At 39.3% G+C, this 26,572-nt stretch overlaps 1 protein-coding gene across 1 annotated transcript; it reads left to right on the top strand.

Annotated features, from left to right (window-relative positions):
- The first annotated feature begins 1,683 nt into the window (after window positions 1–1,683).
- On the top strand, window positions 1,684–26,086 carry LOC127581859 (glucocorticoid modulatory element-binding protein 1-like). Its single transcript, XM_052036669.1, has 9 exons — window positions 1,684–2,015; window positions 5,922–6,010; window positions 12,553–12,665; window positions 13,406–13,509; window positions 15,970–16,127; window positions 17,769–17,894; window positions 19,884–20,021; window positions 22,967–23,089; window positions 24,304–26,086. The coding sequence occupies exons 1-9, from the start codon at window positions 1,876–1,878 to the stop codon at window positions 25,023–25,025; spliced, it is 1,713 nt and encodes a 570-aa protein (XP_051892629.1). The 5' UTR covers window positions 1,684–1,875; the 3' UTR covers window positions 25,026–26,086.
- Window positions 26,087–26,572: the final 486 nt, after the last annotated feature.

The following is a 26,572-nucleotide window of genomic DNA, read 5'->3' on the forward strand; positions in this document are numbered from 1 at the left end:
TGATTTGTACTTGTACTGGAATGGATGAACCCTCAACCTTCTCACTCAGAAGCCAATGCTAAACCAAGGCTGACATTTTAAGTACAATGCACTGAATTTCATGGTTGATCCTAAAACTGCTTTAAAATATCTAAAGCATCAACCACAAAGGATTGGATGCAGGTACTACATATATGAGTGCACTTTATGGACATTTTTATATTGTTGAAAATAAGCTGAGAGCACACATAAGATAGAGATAGAGACAGGAGGAAAAGGGAGAGAGTATCTCTGCATTAGATTGAATTTTCTTGCGGAATAGTGACCCCTGTTGTGCATAGTTTATCATATAAGGAACAGGCAAGGGACTCATGCACCTTTTAGATCTCATAAATAATGTCCAAGAGTGAATGAAGGCAAGTGATTGGTAGGCAAGGGTTTCTGGTACTTATTTATCAGCCTCATTAAAATCACAATGATTTGCAGAAAATTTGAACATGGGAACTTGAAGTGCATTAATTTAAATTCTGTGTTGGAACCTCAACTATCAAACCAACTTACACAAAATCTGGCAGTTGTGAATGGAGAGCAGTTAGAGTTTTGACACTTTACTGATTAATTGAAAAGCTTTGTAAGTAGTGCCTGCACTTTATTAAGGATCAAAACAGAAATAAATTTGAATTCTGCTTGAAGACCAGACTTCTGCCATCTGTATTTCATTTTAGAAAATTCAGAGGGCAGCCAGACTTTCCAATTCAGTACCAACCCAGATACATTGAAATATATGTAATACATAAAACATGTAAGAATATTTAGAGGCAAGGGCCCTTTATGTTAGCTACGTGTGGTGGAATTATTTGTTCATACCATTTTTGGGTAAAACCTAATAAGTGAATCTTAAAACATTGTTATTGTTGAACAATTTATGTGGCCTGCAGTTTTGCCATGGATTTCGTAAATACTTAACAGAATTTTTTTAAGGACAACAGTAGTCTACAGATTAAGTGGCTGAAGAAACCTTTTCCTATGAGATTGCAATACCTCGGGTTATTTTTATTGGAAAATTGGTTTATTATTGTCATATGTACTGAGGTACAGTGAAAAATTTATTTTGCATGCCATCCCTACAGATCATTTCATAAGTACATTGAGGCAGGCACGGTAGTGTAGCAGTTAGCATAATGCTTTACAGCGCCAGCGACCCGGGTTCAATACCGGCCGCTGTCTGTAAGGAGTTTGTACGTTCTCCCCGTGTCTGCATGGGTTTCCTCCGGGTGCTCCGATTTCCTCCCACATTCCAAAGACGTACGGGTTAGGAAGTTGTGGGCGTGCTATGTTGGTGCCGGAAGCGTGGCGACACTTGCGGGCTGCCCCCAGAACACTCTACGCAAAAGGTGCATTTCACTGTGTGTTTTGATGTACATGTGACCAATAAAGACATCTTAGTACAAGGGAAAAGCAACCACAGAATGCAGAACATAGTGTTACAGTTACAAAGTGCAGTGCAAGCAGACAGTAAGGTGCAAAGCTATGATGAGGTCAAAGGAAACAGCTTGAGTTGCTAATGGAATGGAAGTATTTCTTAAAATTAAAATACATGCTGGGGGTATTAACTTCACCCCAGTATGAAACATGGCGGCGCATAGAGGAGTCACAGTTCTGTTCAGACCAGCTCTTATCATGTGACGTCACCTACTACCGCTCAACGTGATGACGTTGCACGGCTTAGCGCTGGCTGGGAGCCGTTAGTGACGGAAAAGCGCCGAAACAGCGACCGTGAGGCCTCGGCGATTTCTCGGTTGTTAGCGGGCGGTCGGAGGCCGCGAGTGGGCCGGTGGGCCCCGCAGGCTCGCTCGGAGTCGGCAGGCGATCGTTTTGGGCGGGAAGAAGGGAAAAATGGCGAACGCGGCGGAGGTGAGCGCGGTGCCTGTCGGCGATGTGGTGGTGGTGACGGCCGAGGCCACAAGCCTGGAGGGGGAGAGCTCGGAGGAGAACAAGACCCAAGTCATCCTGCAGCTGCAACCGGTCCAGCACGGGTAAGGGGCGGCGGGCACGGCGGCCTCCTCCATGTTCGGCACGGCTTCAGCAAAAGCCTCGGGGAGCAGCAACACAGCTCACATTCAAACCGGGCAAAATGTATTAATAGATACGCATGTAAATAAATAAAATGTGAAAGTAAACTCACTGAAATATAAACATGAAACTTTTTAGTGCATGAAAATGTTTTTAAAAAGTCATTAAATACTACATTGTTTAGCATAAATCTAAATATATTAAAGTATAAGAATTTGCATTTGAGCTTAAAATTCATTAAATTTACTAAAATGTAAACACAACTTTATATGTTAATGAAGCTGTTTTAATATTTAAACAAAATCGTGAAACGTAATACATTAAACTGAATTTATTAAAATATGAACGAAAATTTGCATTGGCATTAAATGTATTAATGTGAAAACGTTTAAATTATAAATGCAGTGGAGAAATCCAAACTGGGAAAAAATAATAAAATCAAATTCAAATTTAACTTAATGCAGCAAGAAAAATAATACAATTATGGTAATAGTAACCTGTTAAACTACACAACTGTTATAAATAGGCTGGATTATTTTAAAATTAAATTGCAAAGAGCTTGTTTCTTGTTTTGAATCCACTATTAAAATGTAAGATTAAACAATGCATATGTCATAAATATATTGTGTGCTGGACAGAAGGATGTAGAGCTTGTGCTTCTGGGATAAAGGTACATACATTTAAGATGATCACTTCTAAATTTAAGAAGGAATTCAGAATAAAGCTCTTTACCAAGAACTACTTCCTGGAGTGGTTCTGGTGATTGATCCATTTAAGGAAAAGCTGCATAAGTACATAAGGGAGAAAGGAACAGAAGGTTATGTTGTTTGGGCTGGATGAAGTCAGGAGGGAGAAGGTTGCTGTGGTGTATAAACATAGACCAGTTGGGGTTAATAGCCTGTTACTATGTTGTTCTATGTAATTGTAAAACCATATAAACATCAAATATATAGTTAAATGCAATTTTTAAAGCTCTATTGCAAAGTGTTATATGGTAAATGTACAAAAAAGTACAAAATACAAATTATCTAAAGTTAAATGATTTAAAGCAAATTAAATTCTTGATAAGATCTTTATTAGTCACATGTACATCGAAACACACAGTGAAATACATCTTTTTGTGTAGTTTTCTGGGCGCAGCCCGCAACTGTTGTCACGCTTCCGTCGCCAACATAGCCTGCCCACAACTTCCTAACCTGTACGTCTTTGGAATGTGAGAGGAAGCCGGAGGAAACCCATGCAGACACACGGAGAACGTACAAACTCCTTACAGCAGCGGGAATTGAACCCGGGTCGCTGGCACTGTAATTTGTTTGGCAAATATAATTTGAAATCATATTTTCAAATCCTGTATATGGCACAAAGTTTACAGTGAATATACATTTGAAAAGTTACATTCAGAAAATTGCAAGTTTAAGTCCTCTGAGCACAGAATCCAAGCCGGTGTTCAGAAGGAACAGAGCACAATTGGAGTTGCCATCTTTTCAAATAACGCTTTAAGTCCAGGCCTTCTGGAGTAAATAAAATCCTATGCACCATTGGAAGATAAGTGCAACTCAGTTCTTCTGTGTTCAGCCAATATCAATCCTCAGCCAATATTAGTTAAAACAGATTATCTGCTCATTATCCTGTTGTGCAACTGTTGTTTGCAATGCTCCCTACAGTTCCGACATAAAAATAGTTAATTGACTGGAAAACACTTTGGGATGTTTTCAGGCCATGATCCAAGCTTTCTATTCAAATTGTACTTTTACAATTCATCAAATGTTATACTTACCCACCTTTCCGCCAGCCTGCTTGATGCTACATTCGATGAAAATGTCTTTAACAGTTATTTCATGCACCTTGGAGCAATTAGAACTGTCTGATCAAACTCCATATTGCTACCCTTTTCCAGTGTTGTTTTTGCATTTTGGTTGGTCTTCCTCAGGAACAATTACAGCCTAGTAACCTAAAGATCTGACCTAATCATCTGGAAACATGAGATGGAGAATTAATTAATAAAATAAAATGGAATAAAATTGGAATCTGTCATGTTGACTATAAAATGACTGGAATGCAAAATACTGCTGGTCAGTGAAATCTCATGAGGGAAGGAAATCTGTTGATTTTATTAGGTTGGTCCTATCCCTACCATTGTGATTCTGAGATGCTGCAGTATGCCAGTTGACTATCAAAGTTTAAGCAATAGCCTGATGTCATGCTTGCTGATTTGTTCTTTTAGCCAACATCCAAGACGAGTTTCAGTGACATAATTGGAACTGGATTTGGTGTCTGCTTGAAGATTGCTAATTGTTTAGGCTTCTCCTTTGTGTCGTGGAATTAATCCTGCTAGACTGTTTTATGTCAATACATAGCCTGAATTATCCTTATTTATTCACTTTTCTGTGCAAATTAAAAATTGTTCTGATGAAATTTACTTCCACATCAAAAGAACCCTTTTTATGTTGAAAGCAAGTGGATATTAATCCTTCCATTGATGATACACTTTGATTTAAAGCGGTACCCAAAAGTTCTTTGACACCATTAGCAATCCATAAGCTTTACTGGACCTATGAAATGCTGTATTGTCTTGATCTAAATTGAAAGGTGACAGTGGAATTTTGTGGCTTTTAACTCATCAGAGATGTCCAGTATCTCAGGCCATTATCTGAAATGACACCAGGAACAGCACGCAAAGCTGTGATGTTACACTTATCCTAAGTACATGATGGCACAAACCACGGAAACCCTTTGCTCCATTCTATGCTGATTGAAGGTGTAGTTGGTGAAGTGGAGATGGGTAAACTGCAGTTGAATAATCCATTCAGACATTTTCAGAAAACATGCAGATACTTGTGAATGTATTAATTCCCTTGGCTTGCTAAGATGTGTGTTGTGGTCTGTGCAAAAACAAAGTAACAATTTTACTAAGATACTGAAGAGCTTACCTTTAGACCTGTCACAGCAAAATCCCCTGCAATGCAGAGCATTTCAGGGGACAGTTTAAACAGTTTGAAAAGCAGTAAACTGCTTTAGGGTTCTTTAGGTCGATGAGGCTCATTGTATTTCGCTATCATTTGACATTTAAAGCCTGTCAGTATCAACGTGCTATTGGTGGATAAGACAATCGTAGTGTATAAGAGAATGGGAGAGATCTCTTCTGTGTCAAGTCTGTAGATTGAAGTCTTTCACTAGTAGTAATCTAGGTTAACATTAGAGTGCAGTAGAATATCATGCTATACTTTGGTCCAGACATTAAAATGTGTTCTCAAATGTTAAGGCTATCCAAGTTCCCGTGGCACTCTTTCAAAGAAGAGTTGGCCTTACTTGGTACTCACGCCAAGATTCCTTCTCTACGACAGAGTGTAGCCAAAAATAATTCATTCAGTATTGTACGGAGAGAAATTTTGGTTGAGGTACTTTCTAAATGCAAGCATTTTTTTGTAAAATATGCCAGTATCTTATGATTGTTTCTTATAAGCTTGTATTATTTGAATGATTTTTTTTCACCAGAACTACTTCCACTAGTTTTTCATAATTTGGAATGTTTTTTTCAGACATGGCTCCAAGTTTGGCTAGATGAAATATTTTTCCACTCAGAAGGTTGTGGGTGGTGAGGAATTTATGTTTGCTTAGCATATTGATTTCTCGTGGATACTGAAGATTTTTTTTTACCACAGTGGTGGTGTGAACTGGACAAAGTGTGACTTTAATTGCCCACAACTGGCATAAACTCAATACACAGGCATCAAATTTTAAGTCGGTGCACTTCTCAGAATTCCCGGAGGCATTGCTATATATTTTGCCCAAACTACTTTCATTTGTCTTTATGCGGTCATTGATTTCTTTCTTTCGGCTTTGACATCCATTTCAAATTATTTCAATAGCATGTGTGAAGAAGGAGCTGAGTCGAACTGCAATGCTTCAGTTGTTACTGTGGAGACTCACACTTTACAGAAGTTAGCAGATGGGGAAGGTAAGAGATTGAGTGCTTTTCCTTCACTTTAAACTTGTGCACTTAATCAAGCATCATTGAGATAAATAAAACCTTTAACTTCAAGTGTCATATGGATCATATCCACAACGTTTAGTTGAACAATTTATGATTTCAACAGTTTTTAAAACAACTCATTAAATTCATTGAGTTAGATATATAAGTGGTTAAGCTGGTAGTCTGCAAACTTAAAAAGGAGAAAAGAATGGGGACTATAGAATTTAGAACATAAAAGGATGCTGTTCTACCCAAATGTTTCAATTACTTTGATCTCAACAAACATTTTACTGACATGCTGACCTCATTAGAAAAAAAGCTTGAAGGTATGTGGAATAATTTGTGACAGTTTCCTGTGTAGTATCATACAGTAGTTCAGGTCATATGCCATAACTATGGCTTTTTTTGAACTTTAGCTAACTGCAACTTGCTTGAGTTGTTTCAAATACTGCTTAACATGTTATTATTCTGGCATTATTAATTAAGTTAAAGGGACCTTGCCGATGTAAAATGTTTAAAATCTAGATATTTTTGTTAGAAACATCAATGTCAATAAAATGTTTATTTGTAAAATTGTATATGTTCTATGATTTCATTACATACTGTGATTTCTGCAGCCCTTTCCTCAGTGATGACAGATCCTGTCCCTCATGTTGGTAGGTTCCAGGGGCCTCTTCTGGAGATGTTTCCTTGCATAATCTGGATCAAAAATTCAATTTGTTGTCACTGCAAAACAGTGGGCTGGATGAAGTTGTGCTGTTTTCTCAGACCTTGCTATTTGCAGGCCTTGCCACTAGTTGGAGAGTAGGGGTTGGGCAATCATTCCAGTTCCCTGAAAAAAATAACAGCAAATCAATATGCCACTTGTTCATTTAGTTTAACAAATCTTTCCTAGCTGACAACTCATTTGGGATCTACTTACTGTCATGTAGTTAGTTGGTTTGCAGTTAGGACTTGTGCTCAGAACAAATCCCCTTGTGTTGAAAAAAGAGAAAACACAAATTATCTACGGTTGTCCTTTTGAGATTGCTGTACAGTCATTTTGCTGGAAAATGTGATGTATAGACAGGTGAGGAGAGATTTCTTTACTCGGCATTGTAAATCCCTGGTCCAAAGAGCTGTGAATGCTTTTTTTGTTGATTATATCCAAAGCTGAGGTCGGTAGATCAATAGGAAATTGAAGGATGTGTGGATTGGGTAAGAACATAGATGAGGTCCAGGATCAGTCATGATCTTATTGAATGACAGACAGACTAAGGTTCTATTAGCCTTTCCCTACTTCTATTTTGCTCTTGTGCTATCTCTCAGCTGGGATCAGTGCAGATGCTGTGTCACAGATAACAGCAGTGTTTATCACTCATTTTAGGTGAAACAAATTATTAGAATAGTGAAGCACAGAAAGGGTTCACTCAGCCCATTGAGACTACACCAGCTCTTTCACCAAGCAACCTGTCCTTTCACTGAATCTCTGTAATTATTTTTCTTTGCATTTAACCAATTCCCCTTCCATTGTTGTGAATCTCCATTCACCACATCAGGCAGGCAATTGCAAATCCTTGGTGCCCCTTGAACTTGAAGGGGTGCTGGTGCTCCTCGTGAAGTATTGTGGAAATGATGCATCTTTCAGGTGTGCTGATTAACAGTGGATGTTCTGCCCTCGTAGGTGAGCATAAAAGACACCTTGGTAGAAATTTGAAAAAGAGCAGTATTTTCACAGATTTATGAATTGAAATAATGATATTTTTCCTTTAACCATCATCAGTAAAATGAGTGATCTGGTTATTATTTCATTGCTGGTGGTGTACAAAAATTATAGACTATTCTTCCTACATCGTAACAATGACTGTGCATCATGACACATGCTGTACAAATGTCTCTTTTGCTACAAATCCACTGAAACAATCCCAGACCATATCTGCTGGTCTCAACCCTGGATGCTGCAGGCAAATCTCAGAACCACTGTTTTATTCTCTGATCTACAGCAGTGTAAGGCTGGAGTTTTAACTGACTAATGTGAGGTGGAGTAGCTATTCTAGGTCATCCTGAATGACCTGTAAATGTTTCAAAGTTGATGAAAGTTCGGACTGTTGATTTGTCAGCATTTTTTTAATGCTGTAGGGAAAGGTATTTCCACAATTAATTTGAGAGAACACTTAAAGCTGCTTGTGTCTCCTTAAGTCCATATTCGAAAATGGTGCCTTTCCAACATCGGAAAATAAATGTGTACATTCAGTAAATAAAACATTTGGTTGCTTTGCTGTATTGGTTGAAAAACTTTAAAAGAGTGGTTCAGTTGATTCTTAAATCCCTTATCCCTCTGGTTTTTTGAAGGGTCTCTCATTGTAGAAAAGGGTATGGATCAGGAAGTCCATAGCCTGGCCTCTGTTGTCTTTCTAGGCCAAGATGACAGTTTGACAGTAAGCTTTGAAGCCTTGGGCTGAGAAGACTTGGTGTTGTCTGAATACTAGTTGAAAATGACAGGGAGATCTTTGTGGTTCACAGTGCCCTTCTTTAATAACTTCATATATTTGCTGTTGTGAGGCACCTGTTGAATCATTGCTTATCCCTCCAGCAGATTGAGCATCATTAACAATTGACAAATGGTCAATCCTGTGTTTATTGATGTATCACTGCAAAGGATGCTCCAACTAATGGATGCTTAAGCCTACAGTCATTACTTCAACCAAAATAACTCCTTCAGTTACTGAAGCTGACTGTAAGGTGCAGTCCATCAATGTGTGGCTGGCATCTGGACAGCATATCAGTGTGAGGCTGCCAGGCTGTTCATGTTGGGCGACAGACCTACTCACTGCAGAAACAGTGTGTTCTCAGGCACTGCTATAGATAGAGGAGTACTTTCCACCTGCTTACTGCAAGAAGATCAACGGGATTTGAAGATGAGAGAGTTGAGAAGTGCAACTGAGGGAACAAGAAGGTTGAAAAATTAGTGAAGGGAGAAAGAAGAGTTGAAGTGAATCCTGGTTTTATTTAAAGGTTTTAATAATACTGAAAGGTTAATTGCTTTATTTTGATTCTCATTAGGTAGTAATTTTACTAATGGGGCCAGTGTAGAACTGAGTCATGTGAAAGACTCCAGATTTGACCCCTATGGCTTTCTGATTCCACCAGAAGCATTCAGAAAAGCTGCTACAAATGGACTTTGCTACCCATAAGTCAGCGAGGCAAAATTAGACTGCGTTTGTAGTGCTTATAATTGTCCAGTAACTGCAACTAGAAAGAATATGAATGGCTTTTGAGCCTGTATATAATGCCCAGTGGTATGCTATTTTGCCAAGGCTGCTTCTCTCCATAAATTTGTAAGAGGGCATTTATTGCCTGTAGTACAGTAATCTAATGAGATATTGCAATTATGTGAATCACATTATACCACAGTAGTTTTGGAAGGAAGTAATGAAACACTTAGAATGAATCTAATCAATAAGTAGGGGGGAATTGAACCAAAGGGTTTCTTTTGTTATCATTTGAAATAACTAATGTATGGTTTAATAGCAGTAAAGTGTTTCCTGAGTGGGTGAGAACATGGCGGATGGAATATTCGAATATAGAAGAATGTGAGGTCTTCCACTTTACACAAAGAAAAAAATTTGAGGTTCTGACTGGGTGGTTTTACTGAATTGCTGCTTGAGTGTGTGCCAAGCACTGGTTTACATTGAGGGCATTTCCTGTCCCTGCATTTAAAGTTCCCATTCTCATCTAAGGAGTAGCACTGTCACCAAACACTGACTTGCAAGGCCCCATGAAGAGAGGACATGGGGAAATTATAAAACAAAATGTTGCTCAAAAGAGTGGCTTAGATGGTAGTCAGGACACAGACCCTCCCTTCAGCAGGATGTTGGAGCTTAAGTGCAATAGAGAACGAGTGTGAGAATTTCATGTAAATATGGTGTGCTTTTTCATTTTCTCTGCTGGTTTCTTGGAACTGTGTAACTTCCATTTTCTAGCTGCTGAATGTTGTCTTGCTGAAATATTGCTTTGAGCATGGGTTTTGATAAAGTTTGGTCATTTGTCCTCAATGTCTCTCTTTGTGGCTTGTTGTCTTTTTATTTGTCTGCTAATGCTTACGTGAAGTGATTATGGGCACTTAAGTTTAAAAGTACCATATAAATGCAAATACATGGGGAGGGGCTGAAGCAAGATTGGTGTTGTTTTACAATCACGAGATGCAATATAGGTGAGGTTGGACATGACACCCAGAGAAGCAGGGATTATTGAATGTTCCTATGAAGGAATCACTGCAAAGTGATAAGTAACATTCAGACTTGATTGTTTTACTTTCTGCTTTGGCATACTGATACTTGTTGAAACGTTACCTCCTCCTTGACTGACAGATCAACCAAGGTGACACACTGGGCCCTGAACAATTGCTGTACCCAATTTGTGGCTCAGTGCCACAGTGGACTTTCATTTATCCACAGAACAAGATTTCTGGAGGCAGTTAATGCGGAGTTTTCCTGGCACGTACCTCTAACCCCAAATAAAGAATGTTTGCTATGTCAAAGCAAAAGTTCGTGGATGTTTTACAAGAATTGGTGTTATTCCTGAAGTAATTTAGCACATTTGGAATCCAGTGGCTCAAGCATGGCCAGTATGTCATTTTAATCCAAGCCAGTTTGATGGCATGAAAATCATCCCCATTCAGCTGTGAGGTCCATATAAAGTGAATTCCAATACACATTCAATATGGTCACTGCTCAATGAGTGATCACATCACTAAGTTGAAGTCTCACTCAAAGATCACAGGATGCCATGTATTAAAATGGTACTATATGTGGAATATGCAGCGATTGGTGTATTTGGCTGTACTGTGGCTAGATATTTGCATGTTTGGTGCCAACAGTGTAGAAGGTAGTTTGCTCTGCATCTTAACTCGTTGCTTATCTAGATGTGTTTGGTGGAGTGGTGTCCAGTTTTTTGCCTGTTGTAGACTGGAGGGGGTTGCACAATCAGGGTAGAGCACCATGGCTAAGGACTGGAATTTTGTAAAAAAAACAAACAGCAAAGCACGAATAAAATGAGACCAAAATAAGCAGGAAAGCAGTGAAGAAGTTGTTTTGCTATTTGCTATTGGGGGTAGATGGAACAAGCTGCCAGAGGAAGTGGTAGAGACGAGTACAATTACAATGTTTAAAAGACATTTAGGTAGGTATGTATATAGGAAAGGTTTAGAGAGATAAGGGTGAAATGCAGGCAAAAGGGACTAGCTCTGGTAGGCAACTTGGTGTGGACGAGTTGGGATGAAGGGCCTATTTCTGTGCTGTATAACTGTATGCCTATATGATTTCTTTCCTATGCTCTATCTGGAGGTATGTCGTGCTTATTTGGAGACCCATTATTTTATTCCTCCTTTACTTCCCTTATAAAATTCCAGTCCTTGGGTAAGTTATAGGGCTGGAGTAGGGAGGTTTACAGGAACATGGCAAAACAATAAAGACTCAAGAATTCTGCATGGCTTCATCATGTTTTGTATAAGCTGCTCTGCCTTCAGCTATCCAGACCCAAAACTCTGGGTTTCCTTGTTAAACCTTCACCTGCTACCCCTCTTTATCTTTAAGGTGCACTTTAAAATTTGTTTGACACTTTTGACAAAGCACTAAGCTGTGAAGTGATCACTGGACAAAGATGCAGTCGGGGGTTGTTTTATTCCATACTGATTGGAAATGGCAGATTATTTCTAAAATAGTTTTCACCACACAATTTAGTTATAGGATAAAATCCAGTCAATGTTCAAGGGGTATTCAGAATAATGAAGTATTATTGGAACAAAGAGTCTGAAAGAGATTGATGTAGTCTCAGGGTAAAGGGTCAGCAATTTAGGACTGGAGAGAAAATTCTTCAAGGCTGGTAAATCTTGGAAATTGTCAGTCTCTATCTGTTAGTCATTGATTGAGCGTACATTCAAGATTTTTGAAAATATTTTTGGAAGCTATAGGATTAAGGTATGTCAGATCAGGAAAGTGGGATTGAGATGCAGAATTGGCTATATTATTGAACAGTGGAGCAAGCCCAATTGACTTGATTCAGTTCTATTTTTTGTTCTGCCGTAGGCTCTGAGGATTTTTTGAGTTGCTTTCCAAAGAAAGGTGGGAATAATTATTGGCAGAGACATGGTCATTTTTTCCCCTAGTTTATTCACTCGTAGGGTGTGAGTGCCATTGACTGTGCCAGCTCTTACTTCATCCTTAATTGGCCTTAAGAAGGTGGTGGGCAGCTGCTTTAGTAATTTGTTGGAGTTAACCATGTTGCTTCAGGTCTGAAGTCACACATAGGCCAAAGTAGGTAAAGATAGAAATTGGATACTGTTGTGAAAATCATCTGGCTCACCAATCTGATAAATTCAGGTTTATTATTACTGATATCAACTTTTAAATAAATTTGCAAATAAATCAAATGCAATGCAGATCCAGCCCCCATATTTTGAACAGGCCTTTGGACTACTTGTCTAATATCATAACACACTGTGTACCTAATGTGTACAGTAAAATGTGATTTTTGTTTTTAACTTTCAGATATCTGCAATGAGGATGTTGAAATTGCTTATCCTATTACTTGTGGGGAAAGCAAAGCCATTTTAATGTGGAAGAAGTTTGTTTGCCCGGGGATTAACGTGAAATGTGTAAAGGTATGATTGAGATAAAAATGTTCCAGCTGTAACTATTTTGATGTTTTTGATGACTAACTGATGTGCTGCTCGGTATTGTGATGAGTCAGACTGGCAAAGACCTGTGTTGGACTCTTGGCTGGTGTAGAATTGTGGTGTCTCAAAAAAGGGGGCATTTAGTAAAGGAAAGTAAATCAGCCCTGATGCCTGTTTCCTGTTATTCACCCAATAATTTCTCCCACGTGTGTAAATAATGGTTCATGACAGTGTTATGAAAAATTATACAGGCTGTTTTGATTCACAAATGAGGGACAATCCCTTTATTGTGTATGGAAATTTGAACCCCACCATGTCAGTTCTTCACTTGCAACTATCCTGTCTCTAAAGGTTGGTAAGGCCAATTTTGGATCATATCAGGCAAAATTCAGGAGGAACTTCTGAGCATAGTGAATCTTTGGAATTAGTCATTCCAGAGAACTCTGAAGGTGGAGTGATTGAATATATCCAAGGCCAAGACTGATGGACATGAAAGCTACAAGGGAGTTGAGACGTATGGGGAGTTAGTAGGAAGATGGTGTTGAGGCTAAGATCGGATCATGCATGATCTTATCAAATAGTGGAGCAGGCTCAAGGGGCTAGTTAGTCGACTCTTTCTTCTGTTCCTGCTTGCGTTTTTTGTTCCTACTACCACAATAAATGCTCTCTTGCAGTGCTAATATTTTCAAAATAACCGGAATTCTTCTGTTTTTGTTTTGTTTCAGTTTAATGAACAGCTCATAAGCCCAAAGCAATTTGTACACCTTGCAGGGAAATCTACACTGAAAGACTGGAAAAGAGCAATTAGAATAGGTGGTGTAATGTTGAGGTTTGTATCATTTTTTTCCAGAATTGCTATTTTTTGTTGACTGCTTCACTTGTGTAATTTTTGAATTGCCAGGGTGAGTACTTGGTGTTAATTTTCAATATACTTTTCTAATCTGAAACTACTTTCAGTATCTTTGAATCTCTCATCTTCAATTGCTGATCATTCACCTACTATTCTTGGCTTCTTCTCTTCTCCCCTTCAAAAATATTTTCATCACCTCCCTGTGCAAAATATTTTATCCCATTCTTCTTGTTTAACTATTACCCCCATTCCTAATGGAATTAAATGACTAATGAATTGTATGTGCCACGTTTGATTCCTGCCAGTGGATAAGATGAAGTACCATTTTACTGTTAGTTGCAAACTTTATGATCTAGTGAATTAAAAACAGAAAATGCTCTGCAGGTCAGGCAGCATGTGTGGAAGGTGAAACGGTCAATGTTTGGATCAAAGACCTTTAGTCAGAACTGGGCAAAAGAGCTTATGATCAATTTGAGTCCTGTTATCAGCAACCCTTAGCCAATCTAACCTGATACACCAGTGCAGAACTTGGGGAGATTTGCTGTTGCTGTTTTCCAGATAAGATGTGAAACTGATGCATCTTCAGTCCTTTCAAGTAGATGTATAAAATCCCATGCACTTATTTGGGGAAAAAAAAGTACGGAGTATTGCTCTGGTTTTTTGGCCATTGTTTATTCCTCAGCCAAAACAACCACAAAAAAATTAGCTGGTCATGACCTCATTGCTGTTTAGAGGTTTTGGATATTCTTAGGTTGAGATTTTACAAAAATGTAAAATCCTTTCATAAACCCACCCGCCCTTTATCCATCAGTCATAGTTCCTGAAATTTCTCATTTGGATTAGCATTTTGTCCTTGTAGTGCTGCACTTTTAATGTCTTGATATTTTATGACGGCAGAGTTCCAAACTTAGCAGCCTAATCGTGCTCTTCCTTTTGAGGAGTTCACAAGTCTGTTATGTAAATGTAGAAATCTCTGATTGCGTACTTGCAGTGTAAGAGAGCCTCTAAAATTTTAGTCTCCTATTATGTTACCCATCCTACTACTTTCCTTTCATGCGCTCTCTCCCACCAGCCCCATCCCCTTCTACTATCTCTCTAAACTTTCACGTTTATTCATTGATTAATGAGTGATAATCACCACCAAGAATGTTATGCTGAATGGATAAACACATCATCTACATGGTTCTTAGTGAACCAGCAATTCTGTTTACACTGCGCTTGCCACTGCTACCATAGGGATTTTTGTGGTGTCCTACCCAGAATGTGCTCAATCCCATTCCCAGTACATTAAAGGCATTGAATAAATTCAAATCGTTTTTCTTTTGTTGCACTGATGAGCTCTGATCTTAACCATGTAATGGTTTAGTTTGCTTAATTTCCACATAGTCCAATGAAATGGTTTTGTTTCTGGCCTATCACTCATGCTTTGCCTATGGTGTAGATTTTGGTTTGTGAAGCAAATGGAACAAAAGCTACAGAACTATCAGCATATTCAACAGCTGAAGGCTTTTGGGGATAAGGTGGAAGGGTCTTTGAAACAATTGGTGTATGAGGTGAAGAATGCATTTTGTGTTTTGGGGCTTCAAGAGCTTTTGAGTCACTCTAGCTGTTTGAAGCGCATTGCACTGATCTTAACCAGAACAGCTGCCTATCTTGTGTCAAGAATGACCTCTGCATTGTGAGGTGATGCAAATGTGCCATTATTTATTAATACTTGCAGGTTAAAAGCTCTGGAAAAATCTTAAAGGAAAGTTTCAGGTAGAGCTTCATTAGAATGAAATAGTGATCTTCCTATGGATTTAGCATTTGTATATGTGTTTTCTTCTCCAGCTTGATTTTATTTTTAAATTGAAAAGCCAGATGTACTAAAATCCATAGTCCAGACCATTGCTGAAATTGACAAAGATTAAAGTCACAAAATAGCAATTTAAACTGTTAGATTATTAGAGAAATGTTGAAAGAGTTCCACAACTAGGAATGAATGCTCCAATTGCCAGGGAGGCAATACTTCTGATCTCGAAAGGGAATAAACCTTTCTATTTGCTGTACAAAAACTAGAATAGCCTAATAAATAAAATAAAATAGAATAGCCATAGAATGATGTAACACAGTAAAAGGACATTTGTCCTTCTTTCAAACATCATTACAGAAAAGAACTATCCAGTTACTCCTTAATCCTATAGTTTATCTCTTGATCTCTGCAAATTTTTTCCCTTCCAATACCCACCCATTTCCATTTTGAAGGTTGCTATTATTACCTGTTTTGTTGCTTTCCTTTTTTTGATGGGACCAAGAAGAAAAAAGGAAAGAGCAAAAGTGAGTACCAGCTCAGTCAAGATCCCATTGCAGGGTAAAATCTAATGGAAATCAAAGACCTTAAAGTGTGGTGGAAGGGGCCCTATGTAATATGTGTCTAATATATGGTTGCATTATTGGTAGGAAGATGATGGATTCTGGGCAGTTGGACTTTTTTCAGCACGATAAAGTTTGCACCAACACCTGTCGCAGCACAAAGTTCGATCTTCTGATCAGTAGTGCTAGGGCACCAGTTCCCAGCCAGCAGAGCAATGTGATACAGACGCCAACTTCCATAGAAGGTAAGTGTAATGCCACAGTGATGGAGTGAAAGGACCACGAGTGATGGAGATATGAAATGATAGTAGAAAATGTTGCAAGTTCATCAGGGAACTGTGAATTGTGTGCAGTTTCAGTAGCCTTAGAGGGCCTGCAAGAGTCTGCTCTCTACACAACTTGTCTGCTGAACGTTTTTGTTTTAAACCTGATACAAATACAAGCTGCATTAATTGTGACAAAAAAAGCCTCTGAAATTGGAATGCTCAGTGTTTCACCGAATATGCTGATGGAGTGCTGAGTTCTGCAGCATTTCATGTTTTCTTTCCCTGTCTTGACACAATGTAGTATAATGTTAGTGAACTTTTAATCCACTGATCATGTGTTCAAGCTGCACCATGGTAGTTAAGAGTTTGAATTGTTTTTCATAAGTTACTTTGAAGTTGTCAGGCCAACATTATAAATCAATCTGGTTCATTATGGGCCTTTTAAGGATGGAGATTTGCTGTCCTTATCCTGCCTGGCCAGTATGAATCCATTCCCACATGTACAAGATTGACTTACCACTCGGGCAACTTGAAAATGCAATAAGTGAACCCTGAGGACAACAAGACCGCATTGCATCTAGCAATATAGGATAGACAGCAGCATCCAGCAAGGAGTTGATATGATCTCCACTCCTGGGGTTGCCTGTGTCCCAGCCTTGCATTATAATATGAGAGAATGCAGATTAAATATTTACAGTACTCTTGGTGCTTTTAAAGCCTGATGCAGAGTGAATTCCTGTGGTTGAAATGTCTGGGGCAGTAGTTCATTGAAGGGCTGCTGAAGTTTTTTTAATTGCGATAATTTGGAGCTCATTGTTTTCCAATGCACCCCCTGCCCACTTCATTCTTTGACGTTTGATTGTCAGCTGTGCTTTATGTTGCCAAAGTGGACATTGGGCCTGCTGGCTTAGTCGTACAGAACTCTGGGTATAGTTCTTCATCACAGGTTACTTCTAGAGGTACAGAAAATACTTACAGGCCAGAATTGCGTATTTAATAATGGATCATTACAGTTTGATAGATTGGGGTGGACTGGGGACATGCATTTAAACTACGCATAAAGTAGGAATAGGCTAGATGTTAGGCGGTTCTCTTTTTTCCTAGAGAGTAGTGAGCTTCTGGAATGCATTGCCGGTTGGTGTGCTGGGTGCTGACTCTCTGCAGGCCTTCGAGAGAGAGAAAGAGAGCTGGACCGATTCCTGGCTGGGACAGAGATCACATCATATAGAAGGTAAGTCAATTAGCAGTTAACAACTGTATTGCTTGAGTGGGTCAGAAAGGAATTTCCCATAGTAAATCACCCTCTTCCAACCACTCCAGCCATTTATTGGTCCTTTTTTCTGTGACTTTATATTATACCCATGTTGGCAGCAAATTGAATTGTAGAATACGAAGTGTTTTGTCATAATGCTCCAGGTAGCATGAGTATGGTGCAGACTTGATGAGCCAGCTAACTTTTTCCTGGCTTCCATTTTCATATGTAGGATTGTTTCTGAGTTGTTAAAGAGTGGTGCAGGCAGGTTGTAAATGAAGCATGCTGGCTCACAGGAGAGAGTTTTAATTTGCTATCAACGTTCTTTTTAAAAAAAAAATGCAGCCTAAAGACTGTTAATTTTGCAGGCAATGGGGCCCACATCACTGTGTCTGAAGAGAACACTGAAGAGTGCATTGAGTGGAGCCCAGCTCTGACCACAGTGGCAGTTACTACAGAGGATCTAAACAGGAAAGATGGTGAAGAAATCTCTGGTAATTTTGAGGTTTCAGACTTGATACTGTTGAGTTAATAGTTGATATCAGGCACTGCTGCCTGGCTTCATTGGAGTGAAATGTGTTATTTTTAATTAAAATAATTTGCTTACTCTGCTTATAAAATCCAGTCTCCCATGATGCTGAAGCAGGTAAAAGTACTGACCCAGTAACTGTAGAGGCCAACATTCATACTTAAATGATCTCTGCTTTCAGTTTATCTTGAGTGGGAAAGCATAAAATCAACTGGCCTCTCCACTTCCTGAGAATCCACAAATCTATAGTAGAAGCAAGTCATCTTCCGTCCCAAGGGACTGCCTGAGAAGAAGAATAAAGTTGTATCAATTGATACTAGAATGCTGTGGTTTATGTCCCACTCCAGCATCTGAATACAATATCTAAGCAGTGTTGAGAGAGTGCTGCCTTATCAAAGAGATATTGTCTTTGAAGAAGACATTAAGCTGTGGTCTCACTTACCTCTTCCAGTTTCCTGCCCAATGTTTCTCATTAAGCTAACACCACTAAGGCAGATTCTGGTTTTAATCTTATTTGTTTATGTGACTTGACTGCATTAACTGCCTACATAGAAGTGGCAGCACTTCAAAACTAATTCATTTGCTATGAATTCCTTGGGCATGTCCTTGGATCTGAAAAGACATGATTTAAATTATCTATTTAAGGCCATTCTGTTAGTTTTCAACACTTTTAACTAATGCTGCTGCTGAAAACTTGAAGCTGCTGAAAACTTGAAGCAACTGAGGAATCTCAAGGACCAGTTATCACTACTTGGACTGAGCAAGTGTGCATTCATGGTGTATATTTGATGCATATTTAAATGTGAAATTATAAAAATGGCCTGTTAGTAAAGATGAGTTGAGAAAACGAAGGGCCAAGGCACATTGTGTAGATACAGACGTTCTCCACAGGAGGCCATTTGGCTCTGTGCCTGTGTAGGTTCTTTGAAAAGAATTGTCACTTTGTCTTGTGTTCCCTTTCCATTTTTTTCCCTCTAGCTCTGCAAATGCTTCCTTTCCAAGTGTATTTACACAAAATTGAAAAGAGTACAAAAATTTCAGTGAGTGCTCAGTGAATTTATTGATAGTCCACTAAGCCACTTTCTGGTTCAATCTCTGGTATACTGTGATCCAGTTGATTTGGCATCAAATAGCAGCAGGATGCTGCAATTGTGTTCACTGCTTCAGAACCTGAGGAGTAAATATTGAAACAGAACTGTAGCAATATAGTGAATACAAATTGTAATAGGTTATAAATGTCATTAGGCTGAATTGTGCCTAATCTCACTTGATGCTCATTCTCTTCCCACGACTAAAATCTTTGCAGCCCGTGGGTCCCAGCCTAGCCCAGGCTTCACTGTTACAAAACAACAGGAACTGAGGCTCTGCCTCTGAACTGCTTTGGCCTTTCGATAGTTAAGTGCTATCGGAAGCCTTTTAAACTGTTTTTAAATGTCTCTCATAATCAGATATATTCAAAAGTATTTCAAATAGATTTTTTTAATTCTCTAATTAAATGTTTATTTAATTTATATTTAATAGAAATTACTCGACATTAAAATTTAAAATCTTTCTTTTTTCCACTGAAGTTGGGGTGACCCAGATGAAATCAAAGGGTTATACTACGTCAGCGTTTAGGGCATCTGGCCCTTTGACTCATCATGTCTTTGTTCCACCCCTGGACTCTGAACTCAGTTCAATGGAAAATCAGGAGATCAGATTTTCTGGTGTTTCACCTTCTGCTCATTCGAGCTACCCATGTTGCATTGAAGTCGGGTACAGACTGAACTGTGCACTTTTGCTAACTGACATTTCTTTATGCAGCCATCAGTTTGAGGGTTTTTACTGCTCGCGTTGTCTGAGGAAGTTTATTTTGCATCCACTGTGATTGTTGGCTGCTAAAGTAATAATAAGATATCATTGTGAATTTAACTGGTGTTGGTAGAATATCGAATTTATGTTTTACTTGCTGCAGAGGACACCTTGGCTTTCTGGAAAGGAATTGCAGATGTAGGTTTGCTGGGGGAAGTTGTCACCAATATTCAGAAGGAGCTGATGGAGATGTTGGCTGGTGTTCAGCAGAGGATGGGTCAAACTCCATTGCAGATCACAGGTAGGTAGAGGAGCATTATACTTCACATAATTGAGTACTGTCTGTCAAATGATAATTTTGCAAAAGTGATTTTCAACCTAGTGCCTGCTTGTGATCCTACAGACCTACCAACTGCAAGAACTATGAAAGGGAGCCTTGTCTGATCACTTCATTTAGTTAATTACATCACTATTTCTAATAGGAGGTAAATTACTATAAAGTTGCCATTCATAAATTCTAGTTCATCCCCATTCCCACTGATTGTATCACATTCTGTGACTAGTTGTCTACTCCAAGCACATTTATTTCACCTCCCGAAATCTACCTATTTACTGGTTTGGTGCCAGTTTCCTCATATCTTGAACTGTCTTGGAACACTTTGTATGTGAAAGATGAAATCCAAATGTCTAGTACTGTTAAAAATTTTGTCAACCATTTTCACTTTCTAGTGTGAGGTTTAATATAGAGCGGGCTAGGCTATAGCTGATCGACTATGGCACTTTGACTAAACTTTTCAGTCATGTTTGTATTTTCCCTTTGTCCTCTTAAGATGTGTGTACCTGGTGGCTTGGAAGGATTCACAACTCACTAGCGGATAAATTCTAAATTAGAATCCAAAATATATTGGCAATTTGAGATATCAATACATTTATGTGGCCCATAACTCTATTAGTATACCTAATTGGCCCTGAACGGAAGAGCTTGGAAAAGCATAGACCTACGAGTGATAGTCAGCATGGCTTTGTGCGGGGGAGGTCATATCTTACAAATTTCATTGAGATTTTTGAAGAGGTAATGAAGATGATTCAGGGTAGGGCTGTGGATACTGTATACGTGGACTTGAATAACACTTTCAATAAAGTCCCTAATGGTAGGCTGATCCAGAAGACTAAGGCACATGGGATATATGGAGACTTGGTATATTGGATTCAAAATTGGTTTGGCCGTAGAAGACAGGGTAGTGGTGGAGGGGAGTTATTCTAATTAGAGATCTGTGACTAGTGGTGTTCCGCGAGGACTAGCGCTAATGATTTGGACAAAAATGTAGGTGAGCTATTAAGTAAGTTTGCAGATGACACAGAAATGGCAGAGTTGTGGATAGTGAAGAAGGCTATCAATGGATTCAGCAAGATGTAGACCAGTTGGAAATGTGGACAGAGAAATGGCAGATGGAGTTTAATATAGGTAAGTGTGAGTTGTTGCACTTTGGGAGGTCAAAGGGGAAAGTAAACAGTAAATAACAGGATCCTTGGGGTACAAAGGGATCTTGGCGTGCAAGTCCATAGTTCCCTGAAAGTGGCAATACAAATAGATAGGGTGGTAATGAGGTGTACAGCATACTTGCCTTCGTCAGTTGGGGTGTTGAGTATAAAAGTTGGGAAGTCATGTTGTAGCTGTATAAAACTTTGGTTAGGCCACATTTGGAGTATTATGTGTTGTTCTGGTCACTGCATGACAGGGAGGATTTGCAGAGGATGCAAATTGGATTAGAGAGTATTAGCTATAAGGAGAGGTTGGACAGACTTGGATTGTTTTCCCTGGAGTGTCAGAGGCTGAGGAGCAACCTGATAGAAGTATATAAATGATAAGTTTAAATGGGGGTAGAAATACAGGAGGGCATAGATTTAACGTGAGAGGGAGAAAATTTAAAGGAGATTTACGAGGCAAGTTTTTTTTTAATACAGTGGTAGGTGCCTGGGACATGCTGTCAGGGAAGTGGTAGAAGCAAATATGATAGCAACATTTAAGATGCATTTAGACAGGCCCGTAAACAGGCAGGGAATGGAGGGGTATAGACCATGTGCGGGCAGATGAGATTAGTTTGGATTGGCATCATGGTCAGCACAGACAGAAGAGGCTAAAGGGCCAGTTCCTGCGCTGCACTGTTCTATGTTCTATTTAGTCGTTTCTGACATCATTAGTTTCTCTCACAGGCATGAAATTTTCTTGGAAAAAGAAATCAAATTATCAGCTCCATTATTAACCCAGCATCCTTGTAATGTGGAACCTTGTAGAGTCCAAAAATGTTGCTCATTTGATAATGGGCTATTTATGTAGCTGTATTGGAATAGAGGGAAAGGAGAAGCCTGAAAATCCAACTCTGATCTTTACTGGTGTACCATGCTGATGTGTGTGAATGTCTGGCAAGGGTATCAGCTTTAACGGTGTAGTTTGTGTAGTTGAGAATGCCTTTGCTTGTACATGAAGGGTGAACACTTGCAGGATGTATGAAGGATGGTTGCCAGCCACTGCAAGCCTGTCCTTGCAATGGGCTATACCCCAACAGAGACAGATGGATAGATGTGTGGGGATTTTTAATAACCTGTGATTTAAGGGCAAAACTTGAGATGCAAGGACAGGAGTTGGCCATCGTACTGTGCAGTAAAATAATAGGCAGCATAGTAGTGCAGCTAGTAGAGCCACTACCTCAGTGCCAGAGACCTGGGTTCAATCCTGACCTCGGGTGCTGTTTATGTGGAGTTTGCATGTTCTCTCTGTGACCGCAAGGTTCCTCCAGGTGTTCTGGTTTTCTCCCACATCCCAAAGGCGTGTGAGTTGGTGGTGAATTGGCCACTGCAAGTTTTCCCTAGTGTGTGGAAGAATGGTAGAATCTGGGGAGAGTTGATGGAATGTAGGGAGAATGGGATTATTGTAGGATTAGTGTAATGGTTGATGGTAGGCATGGGCTTGGTGGGCCCTTTTCCATGCTATATCTCTCTATGACTGATCTTCAACTTCAGTTGCTCTTTCCTGACTGATTTCCTCATTCCCAAAATCCATTAATCTCGACCTTGAAAATATTCAGTGCCTAAGCATTGTAGCCATCTGGTTTAAAAAAAATTCAGCCTTCTGAGTGAAGACATTTCTTTTTGCAACTATCATGGAGGGCTGAACCTATATTCTGAGACTGAGTTCCAGTTCTGGATTAAAAAGGCATTGCAGAATATTTTATGTTTTGGTTTCAGATGCTGCAGTTCTGAACAATATGGCACATACTTTTGGTCTCCTGGAGACTGTGAAAAAGGTATTAGACAACAGGAAGAGTCAGACTGATCAAAGCCAAGAACAAATTCACAATGATCTTGCTGGTAAGTTGTATTTTCAACCCCTGATGAAGACATTCTTTAGGTTGGGCTCTTGCTTTGGGGCCAGAGGGGCAAATATGTCACTTTTTCTTGGGCATCTGCTGATATTGCTGAGAAGTTCACAGGATAGTTCTAGCTTCAAGAAACACCAAGCCATTACTCGGTCCTACCCCATGAATTAGACCTTGACACTGAAGGACATTGCCATTCAAGGAAGCTGAAAGCATCAGACTTCCACATTTATCAGTTCTGGTCATTTTTATTACTTGAGGTGCACTGTAGAATTAAGATTTAGAATGGTTAGGTTGTCTTACTGAGGACAATTTGCTGCCTCAGTGACTTTTGCTGCTGATAACTAAAGGCACATTCACTTTGAAATGTGAATGGGGATCGGTCATCATTCATCAGCTGCACTCAGTATGTCAATCAGTATCCAAATCTCAAAATGTAGTATTTATTTCCAGGGATAACACATTGTTTTTGGTTTGGTAAGCCCTTCTACAGGGATTCTGTATGTTGGTCCATTGGCAATGATAGAACATGCTGCCTAGCTTCTAAAGCTTAAATACTCAAATATTAAAGATTTGGCATCCAACTTGATTGGGACCATTGATTTATGGGCTTCTCTGTAGAATTTCTAACATTTTAGTAACTGACACCACGTACTCAACTTACAAAATATCACACATTTAACACAAAGCATCCTATAGTACTTCGTAGGAGAATTGTTAAACAAATTTTGACACTACCACATCAGGAGACATTAAGGCAGGTACTCAAAAACTCAGACTTTAAAGAATCTTGAGAGAATTGTGCAAGTCAACGGAGGGAATTGAAGCTCAGGCAGCTGAATGATGGGTCACTAGTGGTGCGCAAGTGACAATAATTGGAGTGTGGGGATTTCAGGAGGTTGTAGGGCTGGCAAAAGTTTCAGATAACAGGAGGTAATGAAAGAACCTTGGTAACATAAGTGGAACGTTTTGTATTTGGGTCAAGCCTCTTTGAACTGTACTGGTTTTAATGGTCCATTACACTTGTGATTTAATTGCACGCTAATATTGATTACATTTTTAATTCTTACAATTCCACATATGCTGAGCCCCAAGCATGAAGTGTAATAAGCACTTAGGCAGTTGTTAACTTTACCATTTTAATATTGAACAAAACTTTTTTTCCTTTCCCAATTCCTACTCTTCCCACTGCTTTCCTACCAATAGAACTGGAACGTCAGCTGGAGGAGCAGAGGAGACGAGCCAAGGAACAGAAACTGAAAAATCAAACGTTACAAAATGTGGTGCTGATGCCGATTGCCACTCCCAAACCCAACAAGCGCCCTCGACTCCAGAGACCTGCCTCAGCCAGCATTCTGACCCCGACCACACCGGTTCAACAACCTCAGTTCACTGTCATATCACCTATTGCAATCACGCCAATGGGAACAAACTTTTCTGTTGCCAATGTCACGACCATGCCCGTGGCCATTGGCCAACAATCCAGCCCTGTCACTGTCCACACACTGTCAGGTGGATCACAGCTTTTCACCAGGTATGCCGCCGTGGTCAGTGCACCCAAGACAACTACCTCTGACACGGTCACCATTCATCCTGCCTCCAGCCTTGCCCTGCTGAGCACAGCCGCCATCCAAGACAGCAACACCATCACAACAATGGCTGGTGTAAGTGTCGGCCCTGTGGAGCTGGTCACAGTGGACTCTGGACTGGCCTCTGTTGTTCAGAGCCATAGTGTTGACCAATCAACAGCAGAATCGCAGACTGTGATTGAAATTCACCCTGGGCCAGAGATGGACTCGGACCCAGATGGTGTGGCAGAAGCAGATTGTGATGACAAGGCACCTGACACGGACAATGAAACCCAAATACAAGCCATTGAAATTGTGGCCCATGAGGATCAGCAGGATGAGGGAAATGAGGAAAATTAAAAGGAGAAAAACAAACATTTGAGCTATAAAAGTAATCGCTTGGCTGTATCTGAATGTACTGTTACCAAAACGTAGTTATGTGTAAAAGGTATGAATTCTGACATGTTTTTTTTAAAGGAAGGAATGCAATATTATGATGCGTTCTTTGTGCTCTGTTCCAACCGTGGATTAGAATCTGCTCCAGTTTCCTTCATTTTGTACGCTGCTATCAACCAAGTGTTTGGGTAGCATGTAATCATCTCACATTGTTTGTCCCTTCTCAAAACAACTTGTAATTAAGATGCAGTCTTTAGTTTCCTGATGTAATTGAATGCAAAATAAGTACTAGACCCACATTCTTAAAATTTCTTACCACAAATCAGCCACCACTGGCAATTGTAAAACCAGGTGATTTGATTCAGTTTAACTTGCGCCTACTCTGTGCATGGCATCCATATTTGATTCCTTTATCTGAAAGAGGTGGGGACTGTTCCTACTTGAAGAAGAACAAAAGTTTGAAGGATGAGTAGCAGTGGCTGACAAAATCAACTCTCAAAATTGTACTCTTGCATTGTTGCATTGGATAATTGGAGAGAAATTTGAGAAGCAATGACTACAGATGTAACGGGTGAGAAAGCAACAACTCCAGATGGTGCAGACTGATGTAAAATAAGAACAAATTGTTGGAAATGAACAGCAGATTCATCAGCATTTGGAAAAAAAACAACACATGAGTCTGCATCTTGAGACTCTGCTTCACTTTTTTTAAAGAATCCATTCAATGAAAGATTAATGTTTTCTCTTTTCGGATGCTGCAGATCTTGCTGTTCACTGGTATTTTTACTCCTTTAATTGTAATCCCCTTGCATACCTTTGCCAAAATTTGAACAGGTTCCATTTGTGGAAGGGCAGCTTCATTGTGTCTCCTTTTCAATGATGTTTTCAGAAGTTTCTTAATGTGAGCCTGTAATGTTTTCATTTGCTTATTATGAATCCACAATATGTACATTTTTTTAAACTAAACCAACAAAAAATGCGTAGCATTCCTATATAACAATTAAATGCATGTGACAGAAAGGTGATTGCAATTAATCAAATGCTTTTATTTCTGTGTCCTGTCTAAATATACATTTATTTTTATAATTCACCCCTTCCACTGATTTTTGCTGACAGATATCAAAACCCAATTTAACAATAACATCTGATTTCATATTTTAATCAGCTGGCCTTAACCAAGGAATTAATGCAGCTGGTCCCAGTTCCTTTGAGTTATGGAAAGCTCAGACCACCTGCCTGCTCTTTAGTACCTGTGTGGACATTTGATGTTAGCTGTTTGACTCTTTCAGAGTCACAATAGCCTGTGTGGATTATTGTCTTGATTTGCACACCAAATCCAACTAGATTTTAAAGAGTACTTCAAAGCAATTGATTACTTTGAACCAGTTCTCCTTTAGCACTAATGAGATGAAATGATGAGTTAGTTGATTTTTTTTGCTAGTGTAGGCTAGGACATGCTCCAATCTTTTTCTATCTGAGAAGAAAAACAGCCATGACCTATAATGTCTTCA

Source organism: Pristis pectinata, chromosome 22 (genome assembly GCF_009764475.1).
Source record: "Pristis pectinata isolate sPriPec2 chromosome 22, sPriPec2.1.pri, whole genome shotgun sequence".
Taxonomy (NCBI): domain Eukaryota; kingdom Metazoa; phylum Chordata; class Chondrichthyes; order Rhinopristiformes; family Pristidae; genus Pristis; species Pristis pectinata.

Coding starts and splice junctions, on each gene's coding strand:
- LOC127581859 (XM_052036669.1), top strand. CDS start 1,876: ATGGCGAACGCGGCGGAGGTGAGCGCGGTGCCTGTCGGCGATGTGGTG. Junction 13,510..15,969: donor ATAGGTGGTGTAATGTTGAG/GTTTGTATCATT, acceptor CATTATTGGTAG/GAAGATGATGGATTCTGGGC. Junction 23,090..24,303: donor AATTCACAATGATCTTGCTG/GTAAGTTGTATT, acceptor TCCTACCAATAG/AACTGGAACGTCAGCTGGAG.